We start from the raw sequence: 14,245 nt of genomic DNA on the forward strand, positions 1-14,245 counted from the left end.
CTCCGTTGTGCCCGTGTACTGTACAGTCAGCGGGTGGTTGTAGACATGGAGTCCGGCGGTACCTGCAACTGTATGTGATCACAGCAGGAGCGGCTCGCTGGTGGCACACACACCCCAGATGCCGGAAGTGTCAGATCACCTGCCCTGCCACCGTGTGGGGTACTGGCAGAGAAAATTTGTTACTGTTGTGTGTTGTTTTATATTTTTATTTTTAATTTTTTATTTTTTTGTGTGTATGTATGTATGTATGTGTATGTGTACCACACACACACATAATAAAAAAAAATATATACACACACACACACTATATATGTGTGTATATAATATATTATCTTTTTATTTTTTTTTGTATATTTGGGGTTTGTAGTAATCATTTTCCATGTAGGAGAGGAGTGCTGGAATTCGCACGGTATGGACGTGGTTAAGGGACCAATCCGAACAACTCACAAAAGGTTTCATATCCCCTAAAAAAAAAAAAAAAAAAAATTCTTCGCTCCTCCTGAAGGGGGCAGAAGTATAAAGCCCCTCCATGGTGATGGGGGGAGAGGATTTCGATGGTTTTATGGGCACAATATGAGATTTCTATGACTGGTATAAGTAGTTGATCCTGTATATAAACGTTCGGTTCCCGTGCTGTGGGTGATCGGCGCTGTTTTTCGTGTCTCTCTCAGGGCCTGTTCCTGGCGTCGGATATCCAGCAGCTCAGGCAGGCGATCGAGGAGTGTAAGCAGGTGATCCTGGAGCTGCCGGAGAATTCGGACAAGCAGAAGGACGCAGTGGTCAGACTCATCCATCTCCGGCTGAAGCTGCAGGAGCTGAAGGTGAGTGAGAGGAAGTTTCTGGGGGGGAGGGGGGTAATATCGGGGACTGCAGACAGGAGGCCGACACCCACCCTACCCCCCCGCTCCTAAAATCCTCTTCATTTAACCTGCTGTGTCTTTTCTTCGGTTTCCCCCCAATAAGGACCCCCATGAAGAGGAACCCAACATGCGGATCATATTAGAACACCGATTCTACAAGGAGAAGAGCAAGAGTGTGAAGCAGATGTGTGATAAATGCAGCACCTTCATCTGGGGCCTCATCCAGACCTGGTACACCTGCACAGGTAAGACTCCCCCCGCAGGCCCCGCCCCCGGGAGGGATTGTGGTATTTTATGTGTACCTGTCACAGGCTGGAAGAGGGAAATGCGAAGTCCAAGATCGGAGAGCGTCACAACCGGGCGCTTTCACATTGTTCTCCTCCAATAGAAGGAAGAGCAACGAAATCTCATCGCCGCTCTCTTCTCTATACTACCAAGAGAACAGCGGCACCCGGTGGCAGTACACAGAAACTGACACCAATAGGAGTTTAAATGCAGAGAATCTCTAAGCTGAACTTTATACTCACTGTGATCGACCATCATCAAGGATTCATATTTGGCCGTCATTCTCTTCTCCTCTCCTCCATCTAGAGGTACTCTTCTCTCTGCCATTAAATCTATTCCAGCAGTGACCCAAACTGTACCTAACCAAGGATCTACTATGGTGGTGGATTCCCATCTCCCTTCCAACACCCTATTTATTTATTTATTTATATATTTTTTTTTTATTTTGGAGCTCGGCAGCGCTCCATGGTCGGCCCTTCTTGCTGTTGCCGGGTGACTGTTGGAGTAACTGGAAGTGAATATTTGATGACCCCTGTGGAGACGCCGTATGCCGTACTTCACATTGGGCTATTTTAGGATTCATACTAGATGTCTGCTCTGAAGAAACTTGACAAGTGAAACGCGTCAGATTGACGCCATCACGCGCTTTGCAATGAGGGAACAGATCACCCACCAGTGCAATGAACCCCCCCCCCCCAAACATTCCCTGGGAGCATTGAAAAGATCTGGGAGTACTATAGATACATGCAGGTACCGTGACGCTGAACATCAACGGCCTATGGGACACACGGAGTAGCGGATGGAGATTTTGCTCTCTATCCTCTGTGGTTTCCCTATAAACTGGTGAAATGTCGGTCTTGCCTTGATGCTGTGGACATCGGAGGGCGGTGAGCTGTATTGATAACTTTTTCCTGTCTGGGAAGTGTATATACACTCACCGGCCCCCTAGAGATCCAATAATCCCATCACCCATCTGTAACTGACCACCCTGGACTTTTACTGTCCGCTACCTAGAGGAACCCGGAATTCTCCCGTCGTGTCCCTCCAATCTAATAGGAAACCGCAATCCAATTCCACCGTCACCTTTTACTATTCATGTATCTCTGAACTACTTCTAAATCTCGTATATCTGACTGTGGAAAGTATAAATGCTCAATGTGTGGTATCCGTGAGATATCGATCGCATCGCTCCCAGACGACATCCACCCTCATCGGGGACTTCTCCATGACGATTGGCAATTCACGATATCTGTGAGGAGTGTGTCTGGACAACATTGTCTATTGTTTATTGTATGTGGTGGAGGTTTGTTTTATTATTATTATTCTTATTATTCAGGATTTATATGGCGCCAGCAATTTACACAGCGCTTTACAATATAAAAAGGATACAATACAATAAAATACAAGAGGATTAAGAGGGCCTGGCCCAGAAGAGCTTACAATCTAATAGATATATACACGTTTTTACTAGCTTTCAGTGTCTGTGGATTTTTTTCAGCAAAGAATTGTGTGTGTGATTTTATATATATATAATTATAATCCAGCTGTTCTTCATTGAAGAATTACTTGGGGAATTTTTCCTTCTTCTTCTTCTTCTTCTTCTTCTTCTTCTTCTTCTTCTTCTTCTTCTTCTTCTTCTTCTTCTTCTTCTTCTTCTTCTTCTTCTTCTTCTTCTTCTTCTTCTTCTTCTTCTTCTTCTTCTTCTTCTTCTTCTTCTTCTTCTTCTTCTTCTTCTTCTTCTTCTTCTTCTTCTTCTTCTTCTTCTTCTTCTTCTTCTTCTTCTTCTTCTTCTTCTTCTTCTTCTTCTTCTTCTTCTTCTTCTTCTTCTTCTTCTTCTTCTATTTATTTTTTATTTTATTTTTTGTATGATCACCCCCCTCAAGTCTTTTATCTAATTACATTTTGACGGTATGTGACGTCTATATGCGGAATTGTTAGAATCCAGTCCTCCTCTTCAGCCAGGCTTGTATTGGGTGTAGCCGTGGGGCCATTTTTATCTCTGTTGTTGAGGACGCACGAGATGTAGGTGTGAGACCCGTCTAGTGACCACAGTTTGGTGTCTTTAGTGTTATCTTTGTGAAACAAAAGGAAATCCGACGTTCTGGAGGTGCCGCCATTTCTTTCTTCTTTCCATGCTGAGCGCACAGAAGCCGCTCTGCAGAGGATGAATAATTTTAGTTGTACAAATCTAGACTTCAGACATTACTGTGTGAAAGAGACTCTTCTTCACTCATCCGCTTGCTCTGCAGGGATCGCTCCACGGATCCCCTCTGACCTGGCGGGGGACAAGTCTGTCGTGCTCACTGTGCAGAGACGGACGTGTCAGAGCCCCGCTCTCCTCTATGGGGGGGATCTATGAAAATAGAACTACTTCTGATGGAAAATGGGGGTTTCCATCTGTCTGGATTTAGCAGATCGAATGTCGGCGGACACGTCACCACTGACATCTGTCGCTCCATAGAGGTACATGGAGTGTCAATTCAGGTCCGCCTTGAGAGCCGGACCTGAATGGTCCGCATGTGTGATGGACCCCTAGGAAAAGGTAAGCAAGGAGGGATGGCACCACAATGCGTTTCAGAGCATGCGCAAAACTCAGTGAGCATGCGCGCTCCTTTGTCAAGTGTATAGCAAGAGGGCAATTCAAAGGCTCTACATTTAGAGAAAAAGAACACAACTGGCCAATTGGATAATAGAAGTAATTGATGAGCTGACAAGCTACTTTATAGGAAAATTACGTGGATGAATATCGTGGATAGAGATTATTAATACAAATAATTTGTAATAAGTCTATCATAGGAATATGAAAATTCCTATATAAATTGTATATATCAAAAATAAATTGATAAATGACTAAAAACGTAATTAATGATTAGAACTTGGAACCAAAACGGTGTCAATATATGCAAGGAATCGTAAGGATCATTTTTTTTTCATATTCATTTTTGATATATACAATTTTTTTATATAGGAATTTTCATATTCCTGGGATATACTTATCACAAATTCTTCTTATTAACCTCTTGAGATCCGCTCTATAGGCGAATGGCGGCTACAGCGCGGACCTGCTTTGCCGTGACAACGTCTATTGACGTCGTCCCGTGCACGAGCGGCCTGCGCGCCCCCTGACAGCTGATCATGTGACAAAACAGAGCCGGCTATTTTTCCTCCTCGCGCTGTCAGCCCGAGGAGAGAAAAAAAAAAGCTGATCACCGGCGGCCGTGATCGGTACATCAGTCCCGATCACAGCCAACTTATCAGTGCCTACCTGCCCCCTGCCAGTACCACCCAGATATTAAAGTGCCATACATCAGTGCCCACAATCTGCCTCAACAACATTGCTGCATCTCAGTGCCACATATCCATGCCCATCAGTGCCGCCCATCAGTCCCACCTATCAGTGCCCATCTTTGCCCATCAGTGTCGCCTTAACTGTGCCTATCAGTGCCCAACAGTGCCACCTATCAGTGCCCACCAGTGCCGCCTCATCAGCGCATTTCAATGAAGGAGAAAAATGACCTGTTTTATAACAAACTGTTAAACATGATTTTTTTTTTTTTTTTTGCATCTTTTTTTTTTGTTTAGCAAAAAATAAAACTCCGAGCTGTAACTAAATCCCACCAAAAGAAAGCTCTATTTGTGGGAAAAAAAATGATAAAAATGTCATTTGGGTACAGTGTTGTATGCCCGCGTAATTGTCATTCAAAGTGCATCAGCGCTGAAAGCTGAAAATTGGTCTGGGCAGGAGGGGGGTTTAAGTGCCCAGTAAACAAGTGGTTAATAATCTCTATCCACAGTATTCTTCCACTTAATTTTCCTATAGTAGCTTGTCAGCTCGCCAATTACTTCTCGCGTGCTCTGAAACGCGTTGTGGTTTCCTTTACCGGTGACGTCGCACGCCAGGAGCCTTCCCTTCCCCAGAGCCTGTTACCCCTTTACCTCCATGTAAGTGTGGATTACATGTCGTTGTACTTAATAAATACTTGCCCTCAGAGGCGCTTTGCCTTTTTCTTCTTCTGTCTCTGATATAATATAATTTTCATTCAGCACTTTCTACTACTGCCAGGGATTCTTATGGGACCGGGCAGCATTGATGCTGCACTGCTGTTCTTGCTGTGTACTCCGGGGGGCGCTGACGGCTCAGCAGATTAGTCCCGGATCTCTGGGAGCACAGATCACATCTTCCTTATGGAATTCCGGGATCTCCGGTGTGCAGCCCAGTGAGACATCCAGTCCAATCCTTACCAGGCTGAGGAGTAATTGGAGCCACATCGTAGCCGTATTTTGGGGACAGTGTGCAAGAAGGCGAGAGGGGGATGCGGGGGGGGTAAATGGGGAAAGGGGATGTGTGCAGGGGGCAATGTGTACTGTGGAGGGGGTGATATGTACAGGAGAAGGCAGTAGTGCGTACAGGGAGGGGGAGGGTAATGTGTACAGGAGAGGTATTGGTGTATGTAACGTGTGCAGGGGCGCAGTGCGCACAGGATTGGGGGGGGGGGGGGTGTAATGTGCACAAGGAGGAGGCAGTGCGTACAAGAAGAGTTTTTTTTTTTTTTTTTTTTTTTTTTTTTTCATCAATCAACTTCAGTATAACCAGCCTGTCAGATATTTTTTTTTTTATCTTTATTTTTTACATACAATCACTGCCAGCAGCTATAGCCATCAGCGGTGAGCATTGTGTTCTGCTGGCCGGCTCCCTACCGGGTGGCAGAACACGGTAGCACAGCAGGAGGGACTGACTGTGTTGTGGGGTAATAGTGATTGGAAAGAAAATTATATCCTCTGTCAGCTGCTTAAACTCTTTAGCTACTCGGAGTATCTTGGCATGGGGTGTGGGCGGTAATGGGGGGCAGGTCAGCGCTTGCATTGGGGCCCACAAGCTTCCAGCTAGGCCTCTGAGCTTACATGTGTTGGTTTTTTGCCTCCTGGCCGGAGTTCAGCTTTACAAATAGTTCATGTATATAGTAAGGTGTTCTGTAGGAACGAGGATTGGAATCGGGTGGTTCTATTTTCGCTCTGCTCCTCCTCCTCCTCCTCCTCCTCCTCATCACCTTCTTATTTGGCTCCATGCAACTGTCAGATGAGAAGGCAAAACACAAATCTATATCCCTATATGGGGGTGGGGGGTAAGTCTGTGGCCTCTGAGGTCAGAGAATCGCAGGTGCTACTGCTGTGGCCACATAAAACCTATTGATGAAATGGAGTGTTGTGGGCGCGCATGCACTAGTAAAAAAAAAAAAAAAAAAGAGCAGAACGTTTTTCTATTTTGTGTTTAACGCGCCAACTTCTGGTCTTGTTCTTTAGGTTGTTACTATCGCTGCCATAGTAAGTGTCTGAATCTCATCACTAAGCCCTGCGTGAGGTCAAAGGTCAGTCACCAGGCCGAGTACGAACTGACCATTTGTCCCGAAGCCGGACTGGACAGCCAGGATTATCGCTGCGCCGAGTGCCGAGCGCCGATCTCTTTACGTAAGTCGTGAGAATGAATCCGTTACGTCAAAGTCTGGCTCTCCGTTTACACACACAGCTGAATGACCCGGGGGAGGGGCACACTCCATTCTCTTCTCCTAGAAGTCTATGGGAGCTGCAAACTAGTGCCAGGCTTTCCTATGGGAGAGCCCAGAATGTACCGCACAAGACATGGAAACCGCTGTGATAAATGTTTGAAAAATCAGAATTTTGTTTTTAATGAAAATAATTATATTAAATGTTGGGTTACAAATTACTCAAATGGGGGGGGGGGGGGGGGGGGGGAATAACAAAGATATTCACCACTAGTTCCCCTTTTTAATGCAATTTACAATGATGAGCCAATGACGACTTTAATGAGCCCAATTTCACTGATTTATTCATTTTTTTTATTATTTATTTATTTTTTATTAATTTTTTACCCCCATTTACCTTAAAAAAAAACAAAAACAAAAAAAAAATCTCACTGCGTGCTGATCCGAGTACTTCACATGTATCTGTGTTGCCATTTGATGAGCATTGCAGTTGAACCAATCCCATTGTTCCCGACACTTAATAGCCAGAGGTATTCTTTCCGATTGGATCGGAGCCGCCGACCTCCTCGCCTCAATGTGACGATTTTCTGTAAGCTCAACACAAAGTCGTTCCTGGAAGCAAAGCCGCCACTTCTGTTTGATCCACAAAATTATAAAAATCCTTTATTATAAATGGGGACAATACAATCCAATCCACAGAAAATGCCGACGCGTTTCGGCCATTCAGGCTTTACTCATGACTGCCGTGTCCTGAGGGGGCCGAAATGCTTTGGAAATTTTCTTGTATTTGTCCCCATTTTATAATAAAACATTTTTATTTGTATCTTTTGCAGATCAGATCAAAGTGCCGGATTTCCTTCTTGAGATACTTCCCTGCCTCTTAGATAGGAAAAATGGGGCCGATCCCGGCTCCAGCCAAAGCATCGCTTATAGTTATAGGGCCGCTTGTGGCCCTCTGAGCAAAAATGTTCACCAACATGACTACAATCTGTACATCAGAAAATGCTTTTTTAAAACAGTTAAGCCGACTTTGATAAGATTGTCAGATGTGTGTGTCTGCAAGTTTATACATTGAACTCTGCATTTCCTTTTAAAGCAAGGGTCCCCGACCCGCCCGGACTGCAGACCGGTGCCAGTCCCGCTCCATGACCTGCAGAGAGCCGGGCCGCATAGCAGGGGTTGGCAGAGCAAGTTAGCATGACCGGCGCCACTCTGACCACTAGAGAGGCCCCCCTTCTCCTAGAACCTCTATTCCCTTCCCTCCTCTGTGGTCACAAAGAAGGGCAGGCAGGAGAGCCAGATCAGGGGCAGGATCTCATAGAGCACTGATGAGACCAGACTGCACCCCCCCCCCCCCCAATACCCCCACCCCGAGGTGACAGGGATGCAACCACACAACTTGGGGGACCACTGCTTAAAGCTTACCTAGACTCTAAAAAATCATGAGATGTATTGCTTTTTTTTTTTATATAAGATGGAGGGGTTCTGTAGTCCCCAGAGATGCTGAAGGCCAAAACATGTTAGAAGTTCACTAGATTTGTGGAAGGATCAAAGGGTATTTCTTTTCACTTATAAAACTGATAAACAAAACCTTTTCAATGTTGTATTTATCAGAACAAATAGAAAATATGAGAATCTCATTGTTGGGGATTGCTTTGCCTTTAATTGTATGTCAGTAGCCTGGAGCGCCCCAGGTTTGTATAGAAAGTGCTCGTGTGCTCCTGTTTATGTGTGTCTTGACTTTCTTTTTTTTTTTTTTTGTTTGCACAGGAGCGTCGTCCAGCGAAGCCCGCCAGTGTGATTATACTGGGCAGTACTACTGCAGCAACTGTCACTGGAACGACCTCGCTGTCATTCCTCCCGCGTTATCCACAACTGGGACTTTGAGCCGAGGAAGGTAAGCATATGGAGGGGGGGGGGGGGGGGGGGGCTACAAAACCGACTGCAGGAGATACAGGCTCGCTGTATGGCCAAGGGGAGGGAGTCACATCCCCGGAAGTAGCAAATATCTCTAGGCTTCCAGTAACCACTGGGTGGGGTTTGGGGGGGGGGGGGTGGTCTCTATAGAACATTGGAGAAATCGGGGGAGGACCCTGTGCCTGAATTCCTTTTGGCAACCAAAAAAGGTGGAGGGTTCGATCTACAGATTTGTAAACGATCTTCTACAGATTTGGGCAGGAAGGCGCCGGGTCTAGAGGAAATATTTATTTTTGGGATCTCTATAGATGGGATGTATTTTTTGCTCCCACTACGCCGTGTCTTCTCTTCCCTTCCCCCAGGTGTCGCGGTGCAGTATGCGGTACCTCACTCTGATGGTAAACCGGCCGGTGCTGAAGCTGCGGGAGATTAACCCTTTACTCTTTAACTATGTGGAGGAACTGGTGGAGATCCGGGTAAGTCACACCAAGTGTGTCAGCACAGAAGGTATGTGTTGGCCAAACCTTGGAGATTGGGGAGGGGGGAAGGGAAGGCCAGGATTAGTATCTCTGCTTCCCTGTTTGAAGATGGGGGGGGGGGCCTGATCGGGGATTGAATGGGCAGCCAGGGACACAGAAAAGAGATGACAGTAGTTTCTCCATGGTGGTCACGTGTGTGGTATGTATGTGGAAACACACACACGGGATGCGCTGTTACCATTTTTTAACACCAAGTGCTGAAACCGATACCTGTTGCCTATGAAGAGTAGGTAGGGGGGTTGTTTGGGGGAGGGGGGTGGATGGTTATTGTTGGGGAGTTGGGTGACGGGGGGGGGGGGGGGGGAGGGGAGTAGTGGGATAAAATAGGAATTGTGCAGTGGGAGAGTTGGGATGTGATCGCTAAGGAGGGGGGAGGGTTTGTGAGGATGGGAGGGTCATTGGGAAATATGGGGGTTCAGGTGACAGCTGGTGGAGGGAAGGGGAGGCAACAGGCTGAAATGTGTCCAATCGGTGCGCAATCGCGCCCCCTGGTGGCTATTGCAGGGAATGATGCACAGGGACGTCTTTTGCACAGTGGAGCCGACCTGCCGGAGTATATATGTGATAGGCAAGTGGTTAAGTAACACTTACAGGTCTGGTGCCACCCCTTCCCTGAGACTGGACAGTGAAAGGAGAAGCAGCAGACTGATGCGCAGATTTTTCTCACTCTGCACTCTTCTCCTATCAGCATTTTCGTTCTTGGCACATTGCAGTACTGCTGATTGGTTCCTTGTGCTGCTTCTTCCTCTCCCCGAGGGAATCTGAGCTCTGCTGTACTGGGATTGCAGGAGGCTGATGGTTCATTATTGAACACATGGCTGCCTCTGTGTGTTTTATATCTGCATTGAGTTCATGTTTAAAGATCTTTACACGGCGATCACTTCATATCATACATTAATCTCCTCCCAGTGATTCACAATGAAGTCTGATTCATTTCCTCCACCCGGGGGCGCTGTGGTTATTCAGACTCTGTGGACTGAGTGGCTGCTCAGTCAGTTCATATTTCTTGTCTTCATCCTGCAGAAGCTGCGTCAGGACATCCTCCTCATGAAGCCGTACTTCATCACCTGCAAGGAAGCCATGGAGGCCCGGCTGCTGCTACAGGTCAGGAAAGGGTTCATGCTGTAAGTGGATAGCAGTGCTGGGGGGGTCCGGGTTCAAGTCCTACAGGGGATGCTATCCGCATGGAGTTTGTTGTTCCTGTGTGTGCGGGGGAGGGGTTTACTCTACAATCTGAAGATATACTTAAAAAAGAGAACCAATCTGTGGCAGGCATTAGTAATGGTCTGTGACAAATATGTCAAACACGACACCCGCTAGGCCTTGGCATGTGACCCTCCCACCCAGTTTTGTAGCTGAAACAGGGCGGGGCCTTGAGGGTGGGGCACCCTACACATAGCGCACCCCTCAACCCTGCACTACACACAGTTCCGCCCATCTGTATCGGGACACCGGCACAATTCTCATACTTTCGGCTCTGCATTCCACCAGAATAAAATTTTAAAACAAAACAATCCAAATAAATTTGAAGACGTTCAGATTTAATTCAAGGGGTTGAACATAAATATCGAGTACAAATTTTAGGAACTGCAACTGTTTTTATACACAGCCCCTCCCCCCATTTGCAAATGGAATTGGATAAATGAATATAATGATAAATAAAATGTTCTATTTTTTTTAAATATATTTTGTTGGGAATCCTTTACTGGCAATGACTGAAGTCTGGAGCCCATGGGCATCACCCGGCTTTCCTCCTTTCTGATGCTTTGCCTGGCTCTACCTGCAGCCGTCTTCAGTTCTTTGTTTGTGGCTCTTTCTGCCTTTTTTGTTTTGCCTTCAGCAAGTGAAATCCTCAGTTGGGATGAGATCAGATTCACTCCCTGAAACGGGGAAAAGGGAAGGAAAAGGGGGGCGCTGTGCGATCCGCAGCCAGTTCCAGTGTGGACCTGGCCTAATTCCTAAACCCTTACTCCGATTTTGGATGTACCTACCCTCAAATGAAACCTGAGTGACCTTTCACCCCATAGCCATTATAGAACTAGAGCTTGAAAATGTTTTGGTAAATGCCTGAAAAATACTAAAATTCTGCCTGTGTGTGTGTGTGTGTGTGTGTGTGTATATATATATGTATATGTATATGTATATGTATATGTATATATATATATATATATATATATATATATATATATATATATATATATATATATATATATATGTATAAAATATGATACATTTTCAAATAAATTATTCTCCTGATTGTCATTGCTATGATGGAGTATTTACCTGTTTCTGGATCATGGTGTTGTCCCGCTGTGCTCACGCCTTGCGGTTGCGCCCTGTCCCGCTGTGCTCGCGCCCTGCGCTGGCGCCCTGTCCCGCTGCGCTGGCGCCCTGTCCCGCTGCGCTCACGCCTCGCGCTCGCGCCCTGTCCCGCTGCGTTCACGCCTCGCGCCCTGTCCCGCTGCGTTCACACCTCGCGCCCTGTCCCGCTGCGCTGGCGCCCTGTCCCGCTGCGCTGGCGCCCTGTCCCGCTGCGCTCACGCCTCGCGCTCGCGCCCTGTCCCGCTGCGTTCACGCCTCGCGCTCGCGCCCTGTCCCGCTGCGTTCACGCCTCGCGCCCTGTCCCGCTGCGTTCACGCCTCGCGCCCTGTTCCGCTGCGCTCACGCCCTGCGCTCGCGCCCTGTCCCGCTGTGCTCGCACCCTGTCCCGCTGTGCTCACGCCTTGTTCTTTTTGCAGCTACAGGATCGTCAGCACTTTGTGGAGAACGATGACATGTACTCCTTGCAGGATCTCCTGGATGTTAGCAGCTCGCGGCTCAGCTGCTCTCTGACCGACATTCACACCATGTTTGCAAAGCACATCAAGCTGGACTGCGAGGTGAGAGCAACAGGGAAAATGGCTTTAATGTGAGCATTGGGGGGAGGGGGAGGGGTGAGGCTTCCATTGGCAGATATTTGAATATTCTGTTTGGTCTCCTCAGCGCTGTCAGGCGAAGGGCTTCGTATGTGAGCTGTGCAAGGAGGGCGACATTCTCTTCCCATTCGATAGTCACACATCCGTGTGCCAGGACTGTGCTGCCGTGTTCCACAGGTGAGACCCAACTGTGACATCATAGTTCTAGGGCTCCAGGCCTGGATCTTGTCACCACAACAATGTATCCCGTCCTCACTCTCTGACCCCCAACAATGTATCCTGTCCTCACTCTCTGACCCCCAACAATGTATCCCGTCCTCACTCTCTGACCCCCAACAATGTATCCCGTCCTCACTCTCTGACCTCCAACAATGTATCCCGTCCTCACTCTCTGACCTCCAACAATGTATCCCGTCCTCACTCTCTGACCGCCAACAATGTATCCTGTCCTCACTCTCTGACCCCCAACAATGTATCCTGTCCTCACTCTCCTACCACCAACAATGTATCCCGTCCTCACTCTCTGACCGCCAACAATGTATCCTGTCCTCACTCTCCTACCACCAACAATGTATCCCGTCCTCACTCTCTGACCTCCAACATTGTATCCTGTCCTCACTCTCTGACCCCCAACAATGTATCCCGTCCTCACTCTCTGACTCCCAACAATATATCCCGTCCTCACTCTCTGACCCCCAACAATGTATCCCGTCCTCACTCTCTGACCCCCAACAATGTATCCCGTCCTCACTCTCTGACCTCCAACATTGTATCCTGTCCTCACTCTCTGACCCCCAACAATGTATCCTGTCCTCACTCTCTGACTCCCAACAATATATCCCGTCCTCACTCTCTGACCCCCAACAATGTATCCCGTCCTCACTCTCTGACCCCCAACAATGTATCCTGTCCTCACTCTCTGACCCCCAACAATGTATCCTGTCCTCACTCTCTGACCCCCAACAATGTATCCTGTCCTCACTCTCTGACCGCCAACAATGTATCCTGTCCTCACTCTCCTACCACCAACAATGTATCCCGTCCTCACTCTCTGACCTCCAACATTGTATCCTGTCCTCACTCTCTGACCCCCAACAATGTATCCCGTCCTCACTCTCTGACTCCCAACAATATATCCCGTCCTCACTCTCTGACCCCCAACAATGTATCCCGTCCTCACTCTCTGACCCCCAACAATGTATCCCGTCCTCACTCTCTGACCTCCAACATTGTATCCTGTCCTCACTCTCTGACCCCCAACAATGTATCCTGTCCTCACTCTCTGACTCCCAACAATATATCCCGTCCTCACTCTCTGACCCCCAACAATGTATCCCGTCCTCACTCTCTGACCCCCAACAATGTATCCTGTCCTCACTCTCTGACCCCCAACAATGTATCCCGTCCTCACTCTCTGACCCCCAACAATGTATCCCTGTCCTCACTCTCTGACCCCCAACAATGTATCCCGTCCTCACTCTCTGACCGCCAACAATGTATCCTGTCCTCACTCTCTAACCACCAACAATGTATCCCGTCCTCACTCTCTAACCACCAACAATGTATCCCGTCCTCACTCTCTGACCCCCAACAATGTATCCTGTCATCACTCTCTGACCCCCAACAATGTATCCTGTCCTCACTCTCTGGCCCCCAACAATGTATCCTGTCCTCACTCTCTGACTCCCAACAATATATCCTGTCCTCACTCTCTGGCCCCCAACAATGTATCCTGTCCTCACTCTCTGACCTCCAACAATGTATCCCGTCCTTACTCTCTGACCTCCAACAATGTATCCTGTCCTCACTCTCTGACCCCCAACAATGTATCCTGTCCTCACTCTCTGACCCCCAACAATGTATCCCGTCCTCACTCTCTGACCCCCAACAATGTATCCCGTCCTCACTCTCTGACCCCCAACAATGTATCCCGTCCTCACTCTCTGACCGCCAACAATGTATCCCGTCCTCACTCTCTGACCTCCAACATTGTATCCTGTCCTCACTCTCTGACCCCCAACAATGTATCCTGTCCTCACTCTCTGACTCCCAACAATATATCCCGTCCTCACTCTCTGACCCCCAACAATGTATCCCGTCCTCACTCTCTGACCCCCAACAATGTATCCTGTCCTCACTCTCTGACCCCCAACAATGTATCCTGTCCTCACTCTCTGACCCCCAACAATGTATCCCGTCCTCACTCTCTGACCCCCAACAATGTATCC

The 14,245-nt window shown here is 47.7% G+C and overlaps 1 protein-coding gene across 1 annotated transcript in view; it reads left to right on the forward strand.

Annotated features, from left to right (window-relative positions):
* The window catches only part of DEF8 (differentially expressed in FDCP 8 homolog), a 31,255-nt gene that overhangs the window by 10,413 nt on the left and 6,597 nt on the right, over positions 1-14,245 (forward strand). The window contains 9 exon segments of the mRNA XM_077450518.1: positions 672-821; positions 964-1,105; positions 6,447-6,611; positions 8,417-8,503; positions 8,506-8,543; positions 8,926-9,039; positions 10,126-10,206; positions 11,841-11,981; positions 12,085-12,194. Coding sequence (XP_077306644.1) covers positions 672-821; positions 964-1,105; positions 6,447-6,611; positions 8,417-8,503; positions 8,506-8,543; positions 8,926-9,039; positions 10,126-10,206; positions 11,841-11,981; positions 12,085-12,194 — 1,028 coding nt within the window.

This window comes from Lithobates pipiens, unplaced genomic scaffold (assembly GCF_037356315.1).
Source record: "Lithobates pipiens isolate NorthernLeopardFrog02 unplaced genomic scaffold, aLitPip1_a1.2 Scaffold_10, whole genome shotgun sequence".
NCBI classification, from domain to species: Eukaryota; Metazoa; Chordata; class Amphibia; order Anura; family Ranidae; genus Lithobates; species Lithobates pipiens.